General features: G+C 40.7%; 1 protein-coding gene across 1 annotated transcript in view; it reads left to right on the top strand.

Annotated features, from left to right (window-relative positions):
- The window catches only part of CFAP99 (cilia and flagella associated protein 99), a 118,319-nt gene that overhangs the window by 60,682 nt on the left and 37,257 nt on the right, over positions 1-20,380 (top strand). The window contains exons 6-7 of the mRNA XM_063125899.1: positions 4,802-4,882; positions 5,155-5,223. Coding sequence (XP_062981969.1) covers positions 4,802-4,882; positions 5,155-5,223 — 150 coding nt within the window. The remainder of the gene's footprint in view (positions 1-4,801; positions 4,883-5,154; positions 5,224-20,380) is intronic.

Genomic DNA, 20,380 nt, shown 5'->3' with positions numbered 1-20,380 from the left:
CTCTTATGAATAAATCTCTATGTCTATAAATCCCAATTTCTTTCCATGTTTTGTATTGCGTGTATTTATCTTGAAAGTTAAAATTGGGTGTTCCAAAATGGGGCATAATGGGGACATGGGAGGGGCTAAACATTTCATATCTGCTTTTAAATTATATATTGTTTTAACTTGGTTTATGGTTTAATTTGTTTTTAGCTGTTTTATACTATATGCTTTTATCTGTATGCCGCCCTGAGATCTTATTGATATAGGACGGGATATAAATGTTTTAAATAAATAAATATATTTATGCCATTTTGAACCAATTCATTAATGAAAGTATTGCATATTATAACTTTATTTCTTGGGAGTTTGGGTATATAAATAAGAGGCAGAAAAATTAGTGTCTTCAGTTACCTCTATCTGGATTATTTTCCTTTATGAATTTAGCAACTTGGGCTATCTGAAAAGCTTCATAATATTTTATTACGTTCAGTACTGTGACTTCCTTTTGGAGCAAGTCTATTTTATACTGTTTACAAATCTTAAGCTTTTATTATTCCCCACGATAAACTCCATTTTTTCAGCCATTTTTTAAAACATCTGGATACAACAGGATATTTTGAAACTTTTTTTTATATAATATATGAGCTTTTACTATTGCAAGTCTACCTAATAGAGATACATTTAAGTTAGTCCATGTTTTATTTTTCCCCTTTATAAGCTAAAAATATTCTTATGTTTCTATAAATTAATTGATTAATTTTTTTGTTAATCAAATTCCTAAATATTTAAAACTACATTAACAAAGATCTAAATTGGATATCCTTTTAATTTCCTTTTGTTCTTCTAAAGGGATATTTATACATAATAATTTAGATTTTTCATAATGAGTTTTTAATCCTGTATTTTATTTATTTATTTATTGCATTTCTATACCGCCCAATAGCTGAAGCTCTCTGGGTGGTTCACAAAAATCAAAACCATAAATTACAATTTAAAAGTATAAAACTTAAACCAGAATATAAAACCAAAAAATAAAACCAAGCAGCAATGCAAAGATTAAAATACAGATTTAAAACAGCAAAGTTAAAAGATTAGGATGGTAAAACGTTAAAAAACTGGGAAAATAAAAAGATTATATATCTTTTTATTTTTATCACCTGGTGCCGGAAAGAGTATAATGTAGGTGTCAAGTGAACCTTGTTAGGGAGCTCTTCAAACCTGGGGTGTCACAGCAGAAAAGGCCCTACTCCTGGTAGCCACTTGTCTCACAGAGAAGGGGCCCTGAAGATCTTAGGGTCAAAGTAGGTACATATGGGTGGATTCCTGCATTGAGCAGGGGGTTGGACTCGATGGCTTTGTAGGCCCCTTCCGGCTCTGCTATTCTATGATTCTGTGATTCAAATAACCTGGCTTCAAGCTGTTTAGCGCTATGAATGTTAATACCAGCACTTTGAATTGAGCCTGTATCTGGACTGGCAGCCAGTGAAGTAGGAATAGTACTGGTGTAATGCAGTCTCATTGACCAGTTCCTATTAATAATCTTGCTTCTCTGTTTTGGACCAGCTGAAGTTTCCAGACCATTTTCAAAGGCAGCCCCATGTATAATGCATTGCAGTAATCCAGATGAGGTTATGAGAGCATGGATAACTGTAGCTAGGCTATCTCCGTCCAGATAAGGGTGTAGTTGGTATGTCAGTCTAAGCTGTTAAAAGTTGCTCCTTGTGCCTCAATGACAGTTCTAGATTCAAATAATCCAATCCTTTAGGGGAAGTGCAAGCCCATCTGGAACAGGTGGATTGTGCATACTGTTATGCTGTCTTACCAATTAGCTGGCTTGGACTTGAATCGTCCAGTTAAAGCACACTCCACACAGAGTGTTTCGACATCGACAGCTTTTAGCCGTGGAGTGTCGGTACCAGAGCATTGGAAGGCTGCAACTTGGAAGGCAAAGTCCACACTTAATTTTTGTTACAGACTTGGTGTGTGGGCAAGAAAGGACTGCTCCTTTGGTTGGACAGTTCTTTTCTCCATTCTTCAGTAGGACATCTCCTCTCTTACCATTCTCCTCTCCTACCATTCTTCAGTAAGTGAGCTAGTTAATCACCCATATGTGTAATGCACAGAGAATACGAGGAAGGCAGATTGCTTAGCTGTAACTTTGTTTCATCAACTGGCCAACTGTGCATTCACACAACCCACCCAATGTCCCCACATTGGTGTTGATGTCCTTTTTGACTGGTACTGTTGGTTTTCTCAGTTTCAAGGCTAGCTAGTCGGTCTCCGAGAACTGAGGAGATAGGTGAGAACCCATTAGGATATGCACAGTGGACGGTGGGGGTAGGCTTCCCACTAAAACAATCCTCAGCTATAGAAGTTTCCCAGATTGAGACTCCATCTGGTAAATAGCCCATATGTGTGAATGCACAGATGACCCCTCAAAGATCTACAGTTACAGGTTTACCTGCTTTTCTCAGAATTGGATGAAGAACAGAAAGAAATCATTACTTCCTGTGATCTTATTCCTTGCTGCAATTCCCTCTGCAAATCATTTGTTCTACCTGTCACAGGTTGAACAATTCCCAATGTGGGAGAAGATTAGAGCAAAATTGAACTTCAATAGTTCTGCTTTCTCTCCATCACCTTGTTAACAATTAAACATCTTGTTAACATGACCTACCCCTTCCTTCATTTTCTTTTTGCTCCTAACATAGCCAAAGAAGCCCTTTTTGTTGTTTTTAGCATCCCTCACCATCCTCTGCTCATTCCGGGCATTCACCTTCCTGACACCCTTACAGGTTCAGGCAATTCTGTTATGCTCCTCTTTGGTAATATGTCCCTCTTTACATCTCCTATACATGAGCATTTATGGAAAACGGGAGATGGTCCCTAAGTTGGAAATGGAAACCTCACCATGCCGGTATAGACATGCCACTCCTGTAAATTTGGTCCTGTTTAAGGATCTATAGCAAGACTAAGATGTGGAGGAATGCCTTGGTTAAATAATACTTCTACATAATGCACAGAGCTAGTCCTACCATTTGTAAATTTGGTCTTGTTTAACTTCAGAACCCGCACCAAATGGTTCCGAACACGCGGTGGTAACCAAGCTAATCCAAACAGATAAACATTACCATAGACAAAATTGTAAATTTGAATCTATTTTCGAAATTTACAGAATTAAAAGTAAGCAGTGCTATGGTGTTTATATGAGTGTTGCCAAAGCTGGTCTGAATTTAGCTAATAAGGAAACTGTTTAAGCTTCTAACATTTTTATTAGTCCTTCTTATCCTCTCCTGCTTACTACTTGTGTTTAAAGCTAAACAAAAGCAAAACTAAACTAAAATAGAATTGTTAACTCTCCTTTTTCCTCCTCCTGCACGTTACTTAAATACTCTAGTTCCTCTAGACATGTGAAGAAGTAAAGGTGGAAGATAGAGTGAAAGGAAAACCTCAAGACTTGTAAATAATTCTAAGTTCCATCTTTAGAAAATAACTCCAATTCTCAAGCTCAGAAATAATTCTAAGACCCAACCCCAGAAAATATTCCAAGTCCTAACTTCAGAAATAGTTCTAAGTCCTAAAGGCTAAAAGGCTGAAGAAGTCCATAGTTAGCCAAATCCTTGGGTCCAGTGGTCTAGAGAAGATCTAGAGATCAAGCAGAAAAAGAGCAAAGAGAAAGCTGCAGCTCTCACTACCTGTGCTTTTTTATTTATTTATTTATTTATTTATTACATTTCTATACCGCCCAATAGCTGGAGCTCTCTGGGCGGTTCACAAAAATTAAAACCATTCATAATATAAAACAACAGTATAAAACCATAATATAAAATACAATAAAAAATTATACACTTGTTCTGGCCAAGGTGGGAGCTCCAATGAGTGATGAGACCACCACCTTCCAATCAGAAATGGGGTGCATTAGACCACTCATTCACCAATCAGGTGTCTTTCTATCCCCAACAATCTCATGTTTCATGCCCACATGTTTTGGGAACATTTCTGGCATTACCACTAACAGGTTAATTTGACGTTTACCAAAACATGGATAACAGTCTGCCATCTGGGCATGCTATCTGGATTGATGTACTTCTTCTTTAAACTCATGTTTATCATTTGTCATATTTGATCATATCTGCCCGAAACCACCTCCCAATTGTCACTCATGCTCAGTGCTACAGCTTCTTTTGCCAACTACCATCAAGTAAGGACATTTCCTTATCTGCAGGTGTACACCACAAGATGTGGAACAGTAATTTTTCTCCTCCTGGCTGGTATTTGAGCATGCTCAGTTCTTCTATTCGTCTCACTCATACACTCTGCCATCACATCATGGCCTTGAACAAGATCTGTGAAGTCAGCTGTATTTTTTTTTCATTTTCTTTAAAGCTTGTCCTGCAAGTCTTAATTAGAGTCTTAGTAAGATAAAATCAATTAGCATAGAATAAAAACTTCAAAGTCTTCATACCCATGGGTCAGTGTCTGGAATATGATTCTTAAATATGTGAGTCTAGGGTCTCTTAGGAGGTCTTCTTGTAGTAGGTCTCCCCAAAGTCTTCATTCAGGTCATTCAACAGCCCCAGATCAAATTAGCGATCTTCAGTTTGAAGTATCCTCCTCAGTACAAACCTTTTCAGTACCAGATTAGCAACTCCTACTTGACCAGAGAGACAAAGACAGTTGTATGGGCAGATTGAGCAGGGTTTTTCTTAGTTCTTGTCAAACTGCTGAAATGTATGATCTTCAGGTTCTTTCATTCAAATCTCTTTTTATCTAATACTTCCTAACTTTAAATTATTATGTGTATCTGTGTGTTTAGGTTCCCGAAAACACTTACAAACCTCCTAGACTGAAGCAGTACCTAGAAGGAATCAAATTGAAGAATCGTCGAAAAGCAGAGGCAAGTTCAGTAGTATCTTTTTATAATCCATTTAGTTTGACTGTTGTGGAACTGGGAAGGAAAACTGGGATGGGGAAATGAAATGGAGTGCCTAAAATCCTAAAGAGGAGCACTCCACACTGCAACATTTTGTTACAGTTTCCACTTATACATAGCATTTATGCAGTTTATATTTGAGTAGTAGTCTTTATTTTCTACATTCAAGAAAAAACACATTTTAAATGTCATTTCAGACATGTATCATATTACTAACATCATTCTCTTAACTTTAGGAACTACTACTAGAAGCAAACATTAACCAGTTTAGTTGTGCAGCCTCAAAGCCTGATCGTAAAAGCCTCGTAAGTAAAACAAATAACTAAACCAATACAGTAGTGTGTGAAATAAGAGTAAGACTGTATCTAAAGTTATCCTTTTATTGACATTTCCTTATTGTCATCTAGAATAGCAGTTACTTCATTGGAGCAACACAGCTGGTATAGCTGGCTGTTTTTTTAACCATGTATTGGTTTTATATGTTTTAATCAGTTTTATGTATTTTATAATATTTTTGTATTCTATATTGTTCCCCGCCTTGATCTGAAGGGAGAGGCGGGTAAGAAATAAAATATTATGATTATTATTATTGAATAATGATGTGCAGCACAATCCTATGCATGGTTACTCAGAAGTAACCCTCCACTGCATTCAATAGGGCTTATCGTCAGGAAAGTGCATAGGATTGTACCCTTGAAATATGAGCTGTGCGCTAAGAAATCCCTAATTCATATCACATTTCCATCACAACCTACTGGGTGGCTTAGGCAAGACATTTTTCTCACAGCCACAACCCTAATTACTACCTGTAATATGGGCTAAAAACACTGGCGTACCTTATTGGGTTATTGTAAGTATTACTAAAATAATGTACCTGAGATTGTTGTTGTTTGTTTGTTTTTAATTTTGCCATCTTCCAGCCATTCTTCTCTTCCAAAGTGTTCCTTTTTGGTAACTTTCCTCATGGCACAGAAAGCTCACAGTTCCCATCCCCCATTTTATTTCAAGTCAAGTTTAAGTTGTACCTTACCTGAGTCTTTGAATATGATGTACTAATTAAAGGAAGCTGTCTCCAATCCTGCGTAGAGTGCCAGTCCTTCTTCACTGAATAACTGCATCAGCCTGGCCCCACACATTTACAATTAAGAGGGGAGAGTTCGAAGACCTGTGACAGAATGCCTTCCTTGCCACACAAAACGTCCACTCCGCTTCTTCTCTTTCAGACCTTTCTTTAATAATTGATACTCGAGGGAAGAAGCATGGTCAGAATGCAAGATTCATGTTATCTCTGCCCCTTTTCCTCTCCAAAGGCCTTGAGGCTTGTCTTCCTCCTCTCTCCAGATTTCACAGTCTTAATGAGGAAGGTTGGAGAGGCTTTCATCCCCACGGTTATGCTCCCTCCTCTGCTGAGGCACTTGGAAAGAGAAGAAAGGAAGAGTTTTGCAAGCTTATTGTGCAAGATGGAATTTATTGCTCAAACTCCTACCACTAACTGCTGCCCCAGATCTATGGAAGAAAAAAGCCTTATGGTAGGCTGGGCAGCTGAATTCAAAGCACATCAGTTTCCAGGTCTTTAAACTTTTTCTGAATTCACTGTATATTTAAGCCCTATGTAGGCATTTGCCTGCAACATGTGAGGGATGGGATGTGGACATACATGCAGTCCCTGCCCTCAATATCCCTTTGTAAATGGACTTTTTCCTGAGTCACACAGAGGGCATCCTCCACATCGAGAAGGTGCTTTCTCCTGGAGCTTAGAGGCAGGTTTCACAACTAAACTTTATCTCTTCATGGGGAGGAGCCATCCTATCCCCCAGACTGGCCCTGCCTAGCCAGCAGAACAATTGGGTCCTGCAGGAGCTCTACAGAACTTCAGCCTAATCTTCGTTTCACTTTTGTTTCCCACATAGGGAAATTCCTTTCTCTCCCTTTATTCTTGTCTTTTTATTTCTCTCTCTTTTCTGCTGGGGTGTAGAGACAGCCTGCAACAAACGCTTCACTAAGGCGTGGGCACTTTGTCACAAGAAAAAGGAGTGAGCCGCAGCAGAATGTGCAAGAGCCAGGGCTGGGCATGGCCTGCCCTCAGCTTTTGGCATGGCTTGGCTGGAAGACTCCAAAGACAGAAGGGAATTCCTTCCTGCTTAACAGGGCCACAGAAGGCCCAGGCCGCTGCTGCCACCACCACTGCCGCATCTCTTCCAGCCCATCTTCATCATTCTCCAACTCCTCCCCACCTTCTTCTCCCAATGCCATAAGCGAGCCCACCATAAAGCCATTAAGGCCTCAGATGGGTTCGAAGCTACGCAAACCATCCAAACGGTAAAAAATGACACAGAGCACCATCTCCCTCCTCAGAGCAGGACTGAGACTCAAATAATGATGAGGAAGGAGAATTGTCAGAGGAAGAACTGGATTCATTATATATTCATTAGGAAGAACTGGATTCATATAGTAAAAACAAGTGTCAGAGACACTTGTTTTTACTAGAATTAACTAAAGCAAGTAGAATTCTTCAAATTAAGAAGAATGTACCTAATCCAGAGGATTCTACACTGCCTTTGCACAGGGGCTAAGTTAGTCTTTCTATCTGGACCCACCCAAACCCTTGACTGTCCCCTTCTCTGATGCCTTCTCAGGAGTCTGGGCCTCACTGGGGAAAGTCAAGCAACCACACAAATTGGTTTATAAACTCTATTCTCTGCCAGCTAAGATTATGGATCAGCTGAAAGTCCCACTTGTCAATGCCCCTATTGCTGCACTCACCTCCTCAGCTGCCCTGCCCCCTGATGAGGAAAGTGGGTCTCAAGATCCTTGTGATAAGCAAGTAGAAGCAGCCATATGAAGGGGGTTTGAAGCAACCTCTGCTTCCTTCAGGGCATTGGCAACTAATTCCCTTTTTTGCTAGGGCAACTTACTTGTGGGTAGAGGAATTGGCAGGCTTGGATTTGATTGTCAAATCAATTAACAGTGGGGTGAAGAAAATCTCTTATTCAGCAACCCTGCTTGCTGACTCTGTCTTGGATGCACTCCAGTTTGTTTATTGCTTAAATAAAGCTTTGTGGATTACTTAGCATGCCTCGTTATTGTTTCCCAAGAAGGCAGGAAGTTTTGAAAAACGTGACACTTCTATAGCTAAGAGTGCTGTTTTGGCGGGAACCCTCACTCCGCCATCACACTGCGCATGTCTGGAGTGGTTCCTGCCCAGGAAGCTTCTCTCCAATCACGTCATCCTTTCCACTGGAGCTCTTCGCTTCTAATTTTTTCTTTTTCTTTCTCTTTCATATCTCTGCAAAAAGAAAAAGAAAACCTTTTCTTTTTCTGTTCTCACAGCTGGGCATTTTCAGGCCTTGCTGCTCATGGCATTGAAAACACCATTCAGAAAATGTGTGCATTGTGGCAGTAAACTACCTCTGCCTGATGGTCATGTTTTGTGCCTAATTTGTGTCTAATTTGTGCCATCTTTGCAGCAGCTAGAAAGCTGGCTATGAGGCAGGCTATCAGGCAAAAAGGGAAGTCTTTCTATGCTTCGCTAGACCTTTCAGTGGTGCTCAAGGCTCTCTTATCGAGGCCCTTTGAACCTCTCACCACCACCGACCTAAGTTTGCTTACATTATTATTATTATTTATTTATATAGCACCATCGATGTACATGGTGCTGTACAGATAACACAGTAAATAGCAAGACCCTGCCGCATAGGCTTACAATCGAATAAAGTAGGAGGGAAGAGAATGCAAACAGGCACAGGGAAGTGTAAACAGGCACCGGGAAGGGTGAAGCTAACAGTATAGAGTCAGAACAAACTCAAAGTTTAAAAGCTATAGGGAAAGTGGCCTTCCTCATAGCCATCATAATGGCAAGGAGAGTGGGTGAGCTCTGTGCCCTCTATGCCAATGTCCCGTTCCTCATATTCCATAAGGACAAAGTGGTCCTCCATCTGGACATTCCCTTCCTACCCAAGGTAATAACAGAATTCCACATTAATCAAGAAATCATTTTATCAACCTTCTTTCCTTCACCCTCACGCTTCACACACTTGAGGTCAGGCGGACCTTAGCCTTCTACAGACATTGAACAGCTGATTTCCGTAGCTTACAAAGACGGTTCGTATACTACAGAGGGACAAAAAAGGGCCAGCCAGTCCCATCCCAAAGATTTGCCTCTTGGATAGTTCACACCATCAAAGTAGCCTGGGGGGGGGGTGGAGCTTGGCGGCCATGAAGCTGGTAAGAGTTTCTTAACTTTCCAACCGGCCACGCCGGAAAAGTCAATTATCTCCTTTTAAAAGGGCATAAATTTCAAAGGAACACAATGGAAAAGGACTATGAATATTAATTGTTGATGTTGCTGATAATGGTGCAAAGTTGAAATTATTTAAAAGTGAGAAATTTGAAGCGGCTGGAGAAACGTCTCTGTGGAAAGTGAAACTGATTGCTAGGTGCCGGAAAGTGCACGGCAGTTAATGGTTTGTTATTGTTAGAGACGTGGACTTGATTTATGGTGAATCTCACTTTCTATTGGAAAGCGAAGAGCTGTAAAACACTGGCTTTATAGAGTGAAAGTAACCCAGGCACAGACTGATTGATGGGCGGTGTGCTAATTTGAGATCAAGGGGGGGGAGGCGGACTGCAGCTTTGGAGCGTTTGCAGCGTTTGGCGGGGAGACGGCTGTTTGGTGCTGTCGGGACTGTGTTTATGGTTGTTTCAGTCTCCCCCAGTGAATGCTGTCTTGATGTGTGGTGAAATTCCCCCCCCCCCAGAGAAGAAAGAGTTATTAAGTATTGAAAAGCACAGAGAGATAAAAATAGCCTGGCAAGAAGGGGAGCCGGGATTCAAGAAGGAGATTTATGCCCTATGTCGAAGATAAAAAGAAAGATTAAAAAGGAAATTGCAAAAGTTACGTGGTCAAGGAAACGACCCAGTAATCATAACCTCCCCCATCTGGAAAATTTGGCTTCGGAAGAAGAGCAGGAAGTTACAGACACATCAACAGAAGAGATTAAAATGGCCGAAGGTGGAAAATCAGCTGGCAGCCAGCCAGCCACCTTAGCTGAAATCAAGAGTGTTATTGCAGAAAACAATGCAATCATTTTTTAAAAAATGGACCAGCAAATGGAAAAATTGGATAAGCGGATGATTGTGTTAGCTGATAAAATCACGCAAAACATCAAGAGTATAAAGGATTTGGAGGCAGGAGCAAACCTGATCGAGAAGAGACAAGAGGCTTTTGAAAAATCGTCTAATGTGCAATTCCAGGACCACGAATTACGGCTGATAGCCTTAGAAGATCAAAACCGTCGTTCATCACTTCGCATAAAACATTTAATTCAAGTACAAGGAGAAAATTTGCGAGATATAATTTTGAAGTGGTTTAAAGAGATGATGCCTGATTTGGAATTAGAGGAATGCGAATTGGACCGAGTCCATAGAGTGGGGGGGCAAAATTACAAAGGAGCTACCAGAGATATTTTGGTGAAATTTGGCAATTACTATAAAAAAGAGCAAGTTATGAAGAAACTGAGATCTATGGCCCAGCTACAGTATAAAGGCAAATCAGTGCAAATTTATAATGATCTTTGTCAGCACACACTGAATTGGAGACGCAGTGTCAAGCCAATAACTGAAATATTAGTGAAAAAAAATATTACATATTCGTGGGGTTATCCTGTTTTCTTAAGATTTACATATGGTAGGGGGGAGCACAGAGTAACTTCTTTGGATCAGGGTAAGGAGTTGTTGAAGAGCTTGGGTCTGTATGAGGAAGCAAGTGTGACTGAAACAGGTGGGGAGAGATGAGGCTGGGGCATCTGGGATGTAATAGAATTGTTAACTGTATTATGAGATAATTGTAGATAGAAATGTTAAACATAGAGACCTTGCCGGCCAGGCGCAGCACTGCCTCCCCCCCTCTCCCTAAAGTAGATGGCTGGAGTGTTAGACTTACGGGGATTTGGGGGGGAGGAGGGGGGGAAGGGGGGATGGTATGGGTTAGAGTAAGGGGATTGAGGGTTTTGTTATGGTGTTTGTGTTTTTATGTATGTGAATTTGAGTTTCAGAGCACAAGGGATCGGAAGAGACATCAAAAGGGTGAATATGGATAAAAAAATAAAAGTATCAACACTTAATGTTAAAGGTTTGGGGGCAGTCGTGAAAAGGAGGAGAATAGAACAAATGTTTAATAAGGAAGGATCTGACATTATAATGATGCAAGAAACACATCAAGGGTTCGAGAATGCAAATATGATAAGGATCAAGTGGTTAGCTTATTATGAAAAGTCATTGGGGACTTCAAAAAAAAATGGAGTGGCCACTTTGATTTAAAAAAAAGTGGATTTATATTAGAAACCATAAAAAAGGATGATAGTGGTAGATATCTTATGATAAAAGGTAAAATTGAAGGAAAGGTATATACATTAATTAATGTTTATGCCCCAAATGAGAGACATAGAGAGTTTTTTATAACATTATTTAAAGAAATAGAAGTATTCAAGGAGGGGTATGTTATCTTAGCTGGGGATTTTAATATGGTTATGGATAATAGATGGGACAGGTCAAACCCCACTAATGTTGAAAAGAGGAATGATATTACTATATTGAATAAATTAGTAAAAGAAAATGATTATGTGGATTCTTGGCGCCTACTTAATGGGGCTAAGCCTGGGTTCTCATATTACTCCCCAGTTCTCCAGGATAGATCATATATTTGTCTCAAAAGATTTTGCAACTAAGATTTGTAAAATGGAAATGGGGGTAATAAAGGTAACTGACCACGCATTGTTAAGTTTAGAATTTGCAATTAAGAAGAATTATAAAGAGGCGTACAGGTGGAAAATGAACACAAAAATATTGAAATATAATAAAGTGGTAGAAAAAATTCAGAGGGAATTGTCACAGTCATGGGAAATCAATGAAAAGGGAGGAACAGCTGGGTCAGTCGTTTGGGACACCATGAAGGCTGTAGTAAGAGGAATCTGTATTAGAGAAATGTGCAACTTAAAAAGACAACAGTATGCAGAGCAGGAGAAGCTAGAGATAGAAATTAGAAGTTTGGAGGAAGAATATTGGCAGGGTAAAAATAAATATAAATTATTAGAAATACAAGCTAAGAAGAAACAATTAGAAAATTTAAATTTAGAGGAAGTTCAAAATTTTTTAATGTATATGAAAAGGGAGTATTTTGAAAATAGTAATAAGAATTCTAGATTGCTTGCCAGACTCACACAAAAGGAAAAAGCGAGAAATGGGATAGGAGCATTGAAGGATAATCAAGGGAATTATTGTCATACAATGAAGGATAAAATAAAAAATTTTCAGAAATTTTATCAGGAATTATATAAGGGTAAAGAAATTCAAAAAAAGAAGTTGGAGGATTATATAGGAAGGTATATAAAGAAGGGAATAAAAATAGTACATAAAGAGCAAATGGAGAAGGTAATAACTCAAAGAGAAGTTGAAGATGTAATTGATAATTTGAAAGTGGGTAAATCACCGGGAGCAGATGGCTTAGGATCAGAATATTATAAAGTTTTTAAGGAGTTTTTAGTTCCGAAATTCTTGAAACTTTACAACGCTATATTACAAGGAGAGAAGATACCAGAATCATGGGAACACTCATTGATAATATTAATTCCAAAACCAGACAAAGATTTGACTATGCCCGATTCATATAGACCTATTTCATTAATAAATCAAGATGCTAAAAATTTTTCATCTATTTTGGCTAAACGGTTAAATAAATTTATATCAGAATATATAGGAGAAGATCAATGTGGATTTGTGGCGGGGAGGCAGATGCATAGTTTAGTGGGAAGAGTTTTAAATGTAATACACGCGATAGAAAAATCAAAGATCAAGGCAGGAATTTTGGCATTGGATATTTTTAAGGCTTTTGATTGTGTGAGCTGGCAGGCATTAAAGATTATTTTAGATAAAATGGGATTTGGAAATAAATTTAAAACTATAATAGAACAGTTATATTCCCAAAATACAGCTGTAGTGGTGGTAAACGATGGACTCACTGAAAAGATATGACTAGCCAGAGGTACAAGACAAGGATGTCCGCTCTCGCCGGTCCTGTTTGTAATGGTTATGGAAGTATTGGCGAACGCAATAAGAGATGATGGAGAGATAGAAGGAATTGGAAATGTAAGGAAAATAAAATTGAATATGTTTGCGGATGATACCCTATTGACTATTAAGAATCCAATAAGAAAAATAGATAGAATTAAACAATTGAGAGAATTTGAAGAAGCTACAGGATTAAGAATAAATTGGTCCAAATCAGAGATGATTTTGTTTAATCATACTAAGAAGGAAGAAAAGGAATGGGAACGTAAGGGAATAGAAATGAGAGTTAAGGAACAGATTAGATATTTGGGAATTAAAATTACAAAAAACTTAGACAATTTAGAAAAGGAGAATTTAACGAGGTTAAAAAAAGAGGTATTAGAAAAATTGGAATAATATAAAAGATTAAATCTATCTTGGTTTGGAAGAATAGCATTAATAAAAATGAAGATTTTAGCTAAGATTAATTTTGTGTTTAGGACGTTACCAATAAAAATTTCAGAAGTTGAGATAAAAAGTTGGCAAAATATTATAAACAAATATTGTAACAGAGATAAGAAAGCGAGGGTAAATAAGAATAAATGGTATTTAAGCCAAAAAAAGGGAGGATTGGGTCTCCCAAATATAAAATTATACTATGTAGCAAACAGGTTAAGACATATTGTAGAAGCAATTATAGGAGTAGGAGATTTAGATTGGATGGAGGATAAAACTACATGTAATGTAGAGATGAGTTTGGAAAATGTTTTTTTTTTAAGGAAGGAGGGAGAAAGTGGGTTGAAAGTATAGATAATCCACTCCTGAGGTCTCAATGGGAAATTTGGAGTAAATTTAAAGGGAAGCTGCTTCCAAGCAACTCTCCCTTGTCACCGGTAATAATGTTAAAGAATTTCCCAGAGGAACTGAAGGGTAGATTAAGTAAAATATTAAAAGAGAAAAACAAAATGAAATTAAAGGATTGGTTAAGAGATATAAATACAAGAGAAGATATGGAAGAGCTGTTAAAGGAGAAAAAATTATCTTGGTTAGAGTATAGGCAATTAGAACAGTGGAATAAAAAGTGGATTAAAGAAAATAGAGTTTGTAGAGAAATGACGAAGTTTGAGGAGTTAATAGTAAATAAGGAAAAAGGTAAAGGAGGAAGCATAGTCTTATCTGTACAGCACCATGTACATTGATGGTGCTATATAAATAAATAATAATAATAATAATAAAAGGGTTAATGAGCGAAATATATAAAATATTGTTAGAAAAAGGGCTAATGGATAGCTCAGGAAAAATGGTATGGGAGACAGATTTGAAGGTACAAATAGGGCGACAGAGCTGGGAGGGACTGTGGAAACAAAGAGTGTTGAGAAGTATGTCAGTGAGAATAAAAGAGAATTACTTTAAAAATTTGTGGAGGTGGTACCTAACCCCGATTAGATTGAATAAGATAAATAATCAGCATTCAGCAAATTGTTGGAGAGGTTGTGGGGAAAAAGGAACGTATTTACATATGTGGTGGGAATGCAAATACGTACAAAGATTATGGAAGATGGTGTTTTTAGAAATTGAAGAAATAGTGGGAATAAAAATAGAACATGGTTAAGAGCATCCATGTTCATAACTCATTACCGTATTGACACCAGACCAAGACAGGACTGCAACTTCAGCCGTGCTTACTCAACCTTTTTCCAAGTTCCCAAAAGAAATGGAGATTTGTCGAGGAGCCACTTGGGCTTCTGTACATACCTTTGCAAAACATTATAAAGTTGATAAGTACTGAGAAAGCAAGGCCACAAACCTTGATATGCCTGCTCTGTATGTAGGCCTCTATATGTAGCTTTGTTCCTGCAAGTGAACTGCATGATAGGATGGGAATGATGTATGTTGAGGTTCCTCAACCTTGAGGCCAGCAAGTTGGTCTACAGGAACTGAGGAGATGGCCGGGAACCCCTCCAAACACGCGCAGTGCAACGGTGGGGGGAGGGTTCCTGCTAAAACAGCACTCCAAGCTATAGAAGTTTCCAAGTTATGGCTCTGCGCAGGCACAGAGACCATAATGTGTGAATGCACAGATGACTAGTCAAAGAACTGCAGTTACAGGTAAGCAACCTGTATTTACGCTCTGGAATTTGCCCGTCTCCCCAGAGAGAAGTTTATAGCTTCCCCACATTCACAACATATTCCAAGCATCAGAACTTTCTCAAGGCTATCAATCACATATTGGAGATAAAAGCTAAAGATCCGGCAAGAAAGATCAAAACTGGTGCTTACTCAACCTTTTTCCAAGTTCCCAAAAGAAATGGAGATTTGTCGAGGAGCCACTTGGGCTTCTGTACATACCTTTGCAAAACATTATAAAGTTGATAAGTACTGAGAAAGCAAGGCCACAAACCTTGATATGCCTGCTCTGTATGTAGGCCTCTATATGTAGCTTTGTTCCTGCAAGTGAACTGCATGATAGGATGGGAATGATGTATGTGCCTGAATGTGCTGTAATGCTAAAACTGCTTAATTGGAAGGAAATGTTTAATTGGAATTTCAAACTGTCAAGGCTTTTTGATATAGTATAAGACAAATAATCTAGCTTGATAAAGAGGACTGACCATCTAGGTTAATCTGACATTGCTAGAAGAGTTATAGATTATCTGTTGATAAAGTATAATGAAGTTTTCTTTGATCTGTCTTAGTTTTGCCTTAGAATTTTGCCAACTGCTAATTGGTTAAGATGCTAATATGTATGAATATACCTGCTTTTCACAGGTAAGAGAAGTTCGTTGTCTGAAGGACTCTCTCTGTACAGCTGTATTACACTCAATAAATAGAGTTGCCTTACAATCAAAGTGGATTTTTATCCTTGACAGTGCGCTTCTGCATCAGTAGCTTTTAAGATGCATGTCCTTCCGAGAATAGCATGCCATTCTCGGAAGCTCATAGTTTACACAGCTCTGAAATATCCCGAGGTGGACAGTATCCTCCATGTTACTCAGGAAAAAGAGGGGAAATTCTTGTCATCAATTTCAGTTTTCTGAGTCCCACAGAGGGCATTTGGCCCACCTCTTCTTCCTGTCAAGCATGCAAAGAACTTTGACAAAAGAAACTGCTTTGGTCCCTGAAGAGAGGCGTTCTGTATGTCATTGGGAACCCCAGCATACAACCAGGCGAAGAACAGCTTTGTACCTTGAGGGACGTGAGCTTTCTTTGTTTATTCTTTCTACCTCCATACATAATTTTTTGTGTATTCAATAAACTGTTACACTGATCCATTTGTGATCTGTATCATTTTCATCACCCTAGAACCTCGGTTTATTTGAGAACCAGATCAATCAGGCTCCCATAAATTAAGCAATTCAAGACAATACCATACTGGTTTTCATGTTCAGAGGCTTTACACCATTGAACAGAATACCACTGTTCGAGACCAATAGAGAGCTGTTACCTTCAAATCTGTTTATTGGAGGCAGGGTGCTGGCTAGATGGACCTTTGGTCTGATCCAGGAGTATTTGCTTATGTTCTTACAGGTACAACCTGTGGGTAATATGCGGATAGTTTGATAAGTTCGCAGATGAGAGTTGCAATAAACAGTCTGCCAAGACTTATGGTCAAGGTGAAAAAGGAAATGGTAAAAGCTTTATTCCAAGTAAAAATACATCCATAGTCATCTCAAGTACTGGAGATAAAAAACAAACAAACCTCATTGTAGAGTGAGGAGGCAAGAGATAAGAAAAGGGAGAAGGAGAAGCCAGATTGGAAGGGAAGTGGTCAAGATAAAACAGCAGAAGAAAGGGCAGAACCAATTAAACAATTAAAGCCAAATACAGAAAGGTTAATCAGGTTAACCCCCTTCCAAACAACAAGCATTGTTGCTCATTTCCAACACAACCCATTCTATAATTTTTCTGGTTCTTCTTCGTGGTCTCTATGCATCACACATATGGGCTTTGCGCCTGCGCAGAGACCAGACCGGAACCTTCTATAGCTGAGTGGAACGTTTTTGGCGGGAACCCCTCCCCCACGCTACTGCGCATGTCCATGGGGTTCCCGCCCTTCCCTCAGTTCTTCGTCGTCCGCCATCGTGCCTAGACCAAAAGACTGAACCTCTAGCGTTTCTCTGCTTAAATCTGTTTAAAAATATTTTCTACTTACCTTTTTCTTCAGCTTTCTTCAGCTTTCTTCTTTTTCGCCCTTTTTCTCTTTTCATCTATAAAAAAAAAAAAAAAAATTATTATTATATTCTTGTAGATAGTTTATCTTAGCGACTACGGTCGCGACTGCCGCATGGCAGTAAAGGCCCCGTTCCGCAAGTGTGTCAAGTGCGGAGCCAAACTACCTCCTACAGACGGACACTCCCTCTGTGTCCTTTGTTTGGGCGAAGGCCATATTGTACAGGCGTGCCACCATTGCATGTCCTTTACGAAGCAGACCAGAAAGAACAGGGCAGACCGCCTTCGCTCGATACTTTGGGAGAAAGCCCTCAGAGCTACAGAAGCTCCAATGGATAAAACGGCAACTGATAAGTCCGTTTCTGACCGAAGCACAGGGACGAATGTGCAAGCCAGAGCAATTGATAGGGCACAGATACCCCTGACGCCTGGCCGGTCTTTGGCAAGTTCTGCAGCCAAAAAGATTGCTAAAAAGGCCAGAACGCCAAAATCTTCCATTGAAATGGAAAAGAAAAAGAAAAAGAAGAAGAAATCTGCGGAGAAAACCTCTCATGGCTCTCCCAGACTATCTGAGCCCCCTCGAGGGCAAACAACTCCTCCTACCGCTGTTACGGTATCGAGGCATGTCTCGACCCCGAGACCTCAGTCGATACCGAGGAAGACGGTACCGACACACCCTCCTAGTCTATCAGAGGGTGAGTTACGAGACTCCGCATCAGCAGCTTCGGCTCGGGAGCCTACAAGACCTCAAACATCCCAGAATGTAATCCCTCTGCAGGTGTCGCCTAGACGAACACCGAGGCGTGATTGGGACAGAGTCTCCCGATATTCTGAGCCCCAAGACAGGCAGAGTTTCTATGATTGGGATCGATACCGGACCCAAAGATACTATGATACAGATCAAGCCTATCATTATCCGCAGGAGGAATGTTTTCCTCAACCTCCTCCTACCACTAGGGTCTGCCAATTGCCGCTACGGCCTCCATCAGCATATCAATCTCCATCTCGACGTCGAAGCCACCCTTCGACACCAGCTGCTGCAGCTGCCACGGTACCGACGGAGCGGGATCCTATGCAACTGGTTACCGTATCATCCCCAGAGGGTGACTACCCATCTGATTCGGACTCAATACACACTGTAGCAGCATCGGTACCGTCACCTAATGATGACGTACATGGAGAGGACCCCTCATCACCTTCGGATGATATGGTGAGGTTTTCGGACCATATGTTAAGGATGGCCCGTGCACTCGGCTTAGACCTGGAACAAGCGGTTGAACCGGAGGTCGATCCCATCTACGATGTCTTTCAAACAAAGACTAGTCTGTCAATTGCGATCCCTTTTCCACCGGCACTCAAACAGACAGCACAACTCGCATGGGAGACACCATCGGTAACACAACCAGCTTCAAAGAGATTAGAATCTCTTTATAGGATTCAAGAACGGGATGCTGGATTTTTAATTAAGCACCCAAAACCGAATTCCATCGTGGTTGAATCAGCCCAGGGTCATTCTCAAAGAGCTCATGCTGCTCCCGTTGACAAGGAGGGTAGGAAGTTGGATTTGGCAGGCAGAAAGATCTACGCGGCATCCTCCCTCGGTATCAAAGCTTCAACGTACGAAGCAACAATGGCACGGTACCAGCTCTTCCTCTGGGAGAAAGTGGGGTCACTATGTGACTACCTCCCAGAGGATAAAAGAGACTTAGCGAGGGTCTTCCAAACGGAGGCTTCGGCGATTGCGAGGCAACAATTGTCAACTGCGAGGCATCAAGTCGATTGCCATTCAAAGAATATGATGGGGGCCATTTCTTTGAGGAGGCATGCCTGGCTACGATCAGCCAACCTCCCTACCGAGACAAAAGCCAGAATCGAAAGCATGCCCTTCGATGGCGAAGGGTTGTTTAATTCAAAAACTGACGAGACCTTGGATTCCATCTATAAGGCTCGTACGACTGCTAAAAAGATGGGTTTTTTCTGCCCCTTCTGTACAATACAAACCTAGAAGATGGACAAGGCCTCCCCCACAACAACAATACCAGCAGCGGCCTCAATACCAGCAACCAAGGCAGCAGCAGCAACAACTTCAAAGGAAACGGCCTTATCAGAGTCGTTTCCAACAGGAAAAACGTCAGCCCGACTTCTCTAAGAAGCAGCGGGTTTGACTCTTCGGCCCCAGATCCACTCCCTTTTGCGAACCGCCTAGCACCCCATTACCATCAATGGGAGTCAATAACATCAGACTCCTGGGTGCTCACTATCATCAACTCGGGCTATGCCATCGAGCTCGATGCCCTTCCTCCTTTTTCCGGCGTGAAAGTAACGACTCCATCCCCTCCTCTGCTACTCGAGGTACAGACCTTGCTATCGAAAGGAGCCATCTCTCCCGTACCTACAGAGGAAATCAACCAAGGTTTTTTCTCCCGTTACTTCACGGTCCCGAAGAAAGATGGAGGTCTTCGACCGATCATGGACTTAAGACAACTGAACAAGTTCATCACCCCGAAGAAGTTCCGTATGACAACGGTTACTTCAATTTTGCAGCTTCTACAAAAAGGAGTTTGGTTCGCAGTGGTGGATCTGAAGGATGCGTACTTCCATATCTCCATCAGGAAGTCGCATCAAGCTTACCTGCGGTTTTCGATCGGTGCATCCCAGTACCAGTTCACCGTTCTTCCGTTCGGGTTGGCCACGGCACCGAGAGTCTTCACGAAGGTCATGGCGGTGGTATGCGCCCACCTAAGGCAGAAAGGCATTTATGTTTATCCGTACCTGGACGATTGGCTTCTCGTAGCGGACAGCAGCGAGGCGCTCCAGTCGGATATACTAACCACCCTCAACCTGTTGGACTCGTTGGGGCTGTGGGTCAACCACGAAAAGTCCATTTTGACTCCACAGCAGAGATTGGACTTCATAGGAGTAACCCTATCCTCTCGAGACGGGAGAGCATACTTACCTTCAACCAGGGCAAACACCTTGCAGCAGTTAGCCATCGACATCGAGAGCCGGCGGAAAGTATCGGCTTGGACAGTCCAGAGACTATTAGGCCTGATGGCAGCCACTACGGCAGTCATCAGGTTTGCAAGACTCAGAATGAGGGTATTGCAGGCCTGGTTTTTAAGAACTTTCGATCTCAGGCTCAATGCTCGACGAACTTACCTTTCGTTACCGAAGCAAGTCAGGGCATCGCTGAAATGGTGGTTCTCGATGTCGACTCTTCTCGAAGGCGTTCCATTCCAACAACAGGCG

This window comes from Elgaria multicarinata, chromosome 5 (genome assembly GCF_023053635.1).
Source record: "Elgaria multicarinata webbii isolate HBS135686 ecotype San Diego chromosome 5, rElgMul1.1.pri, whole genome shotgun sequence".
Taxonomy (NCBI): Eukaryota; Metazoa; Chordata; class Lepidosauria; order Squamata; family Anguidae; genus Elgaria; species Elgaria multicarinata.
This window is presented reverse-complemented; position numbering and strand designations above follow the sequence as displayed.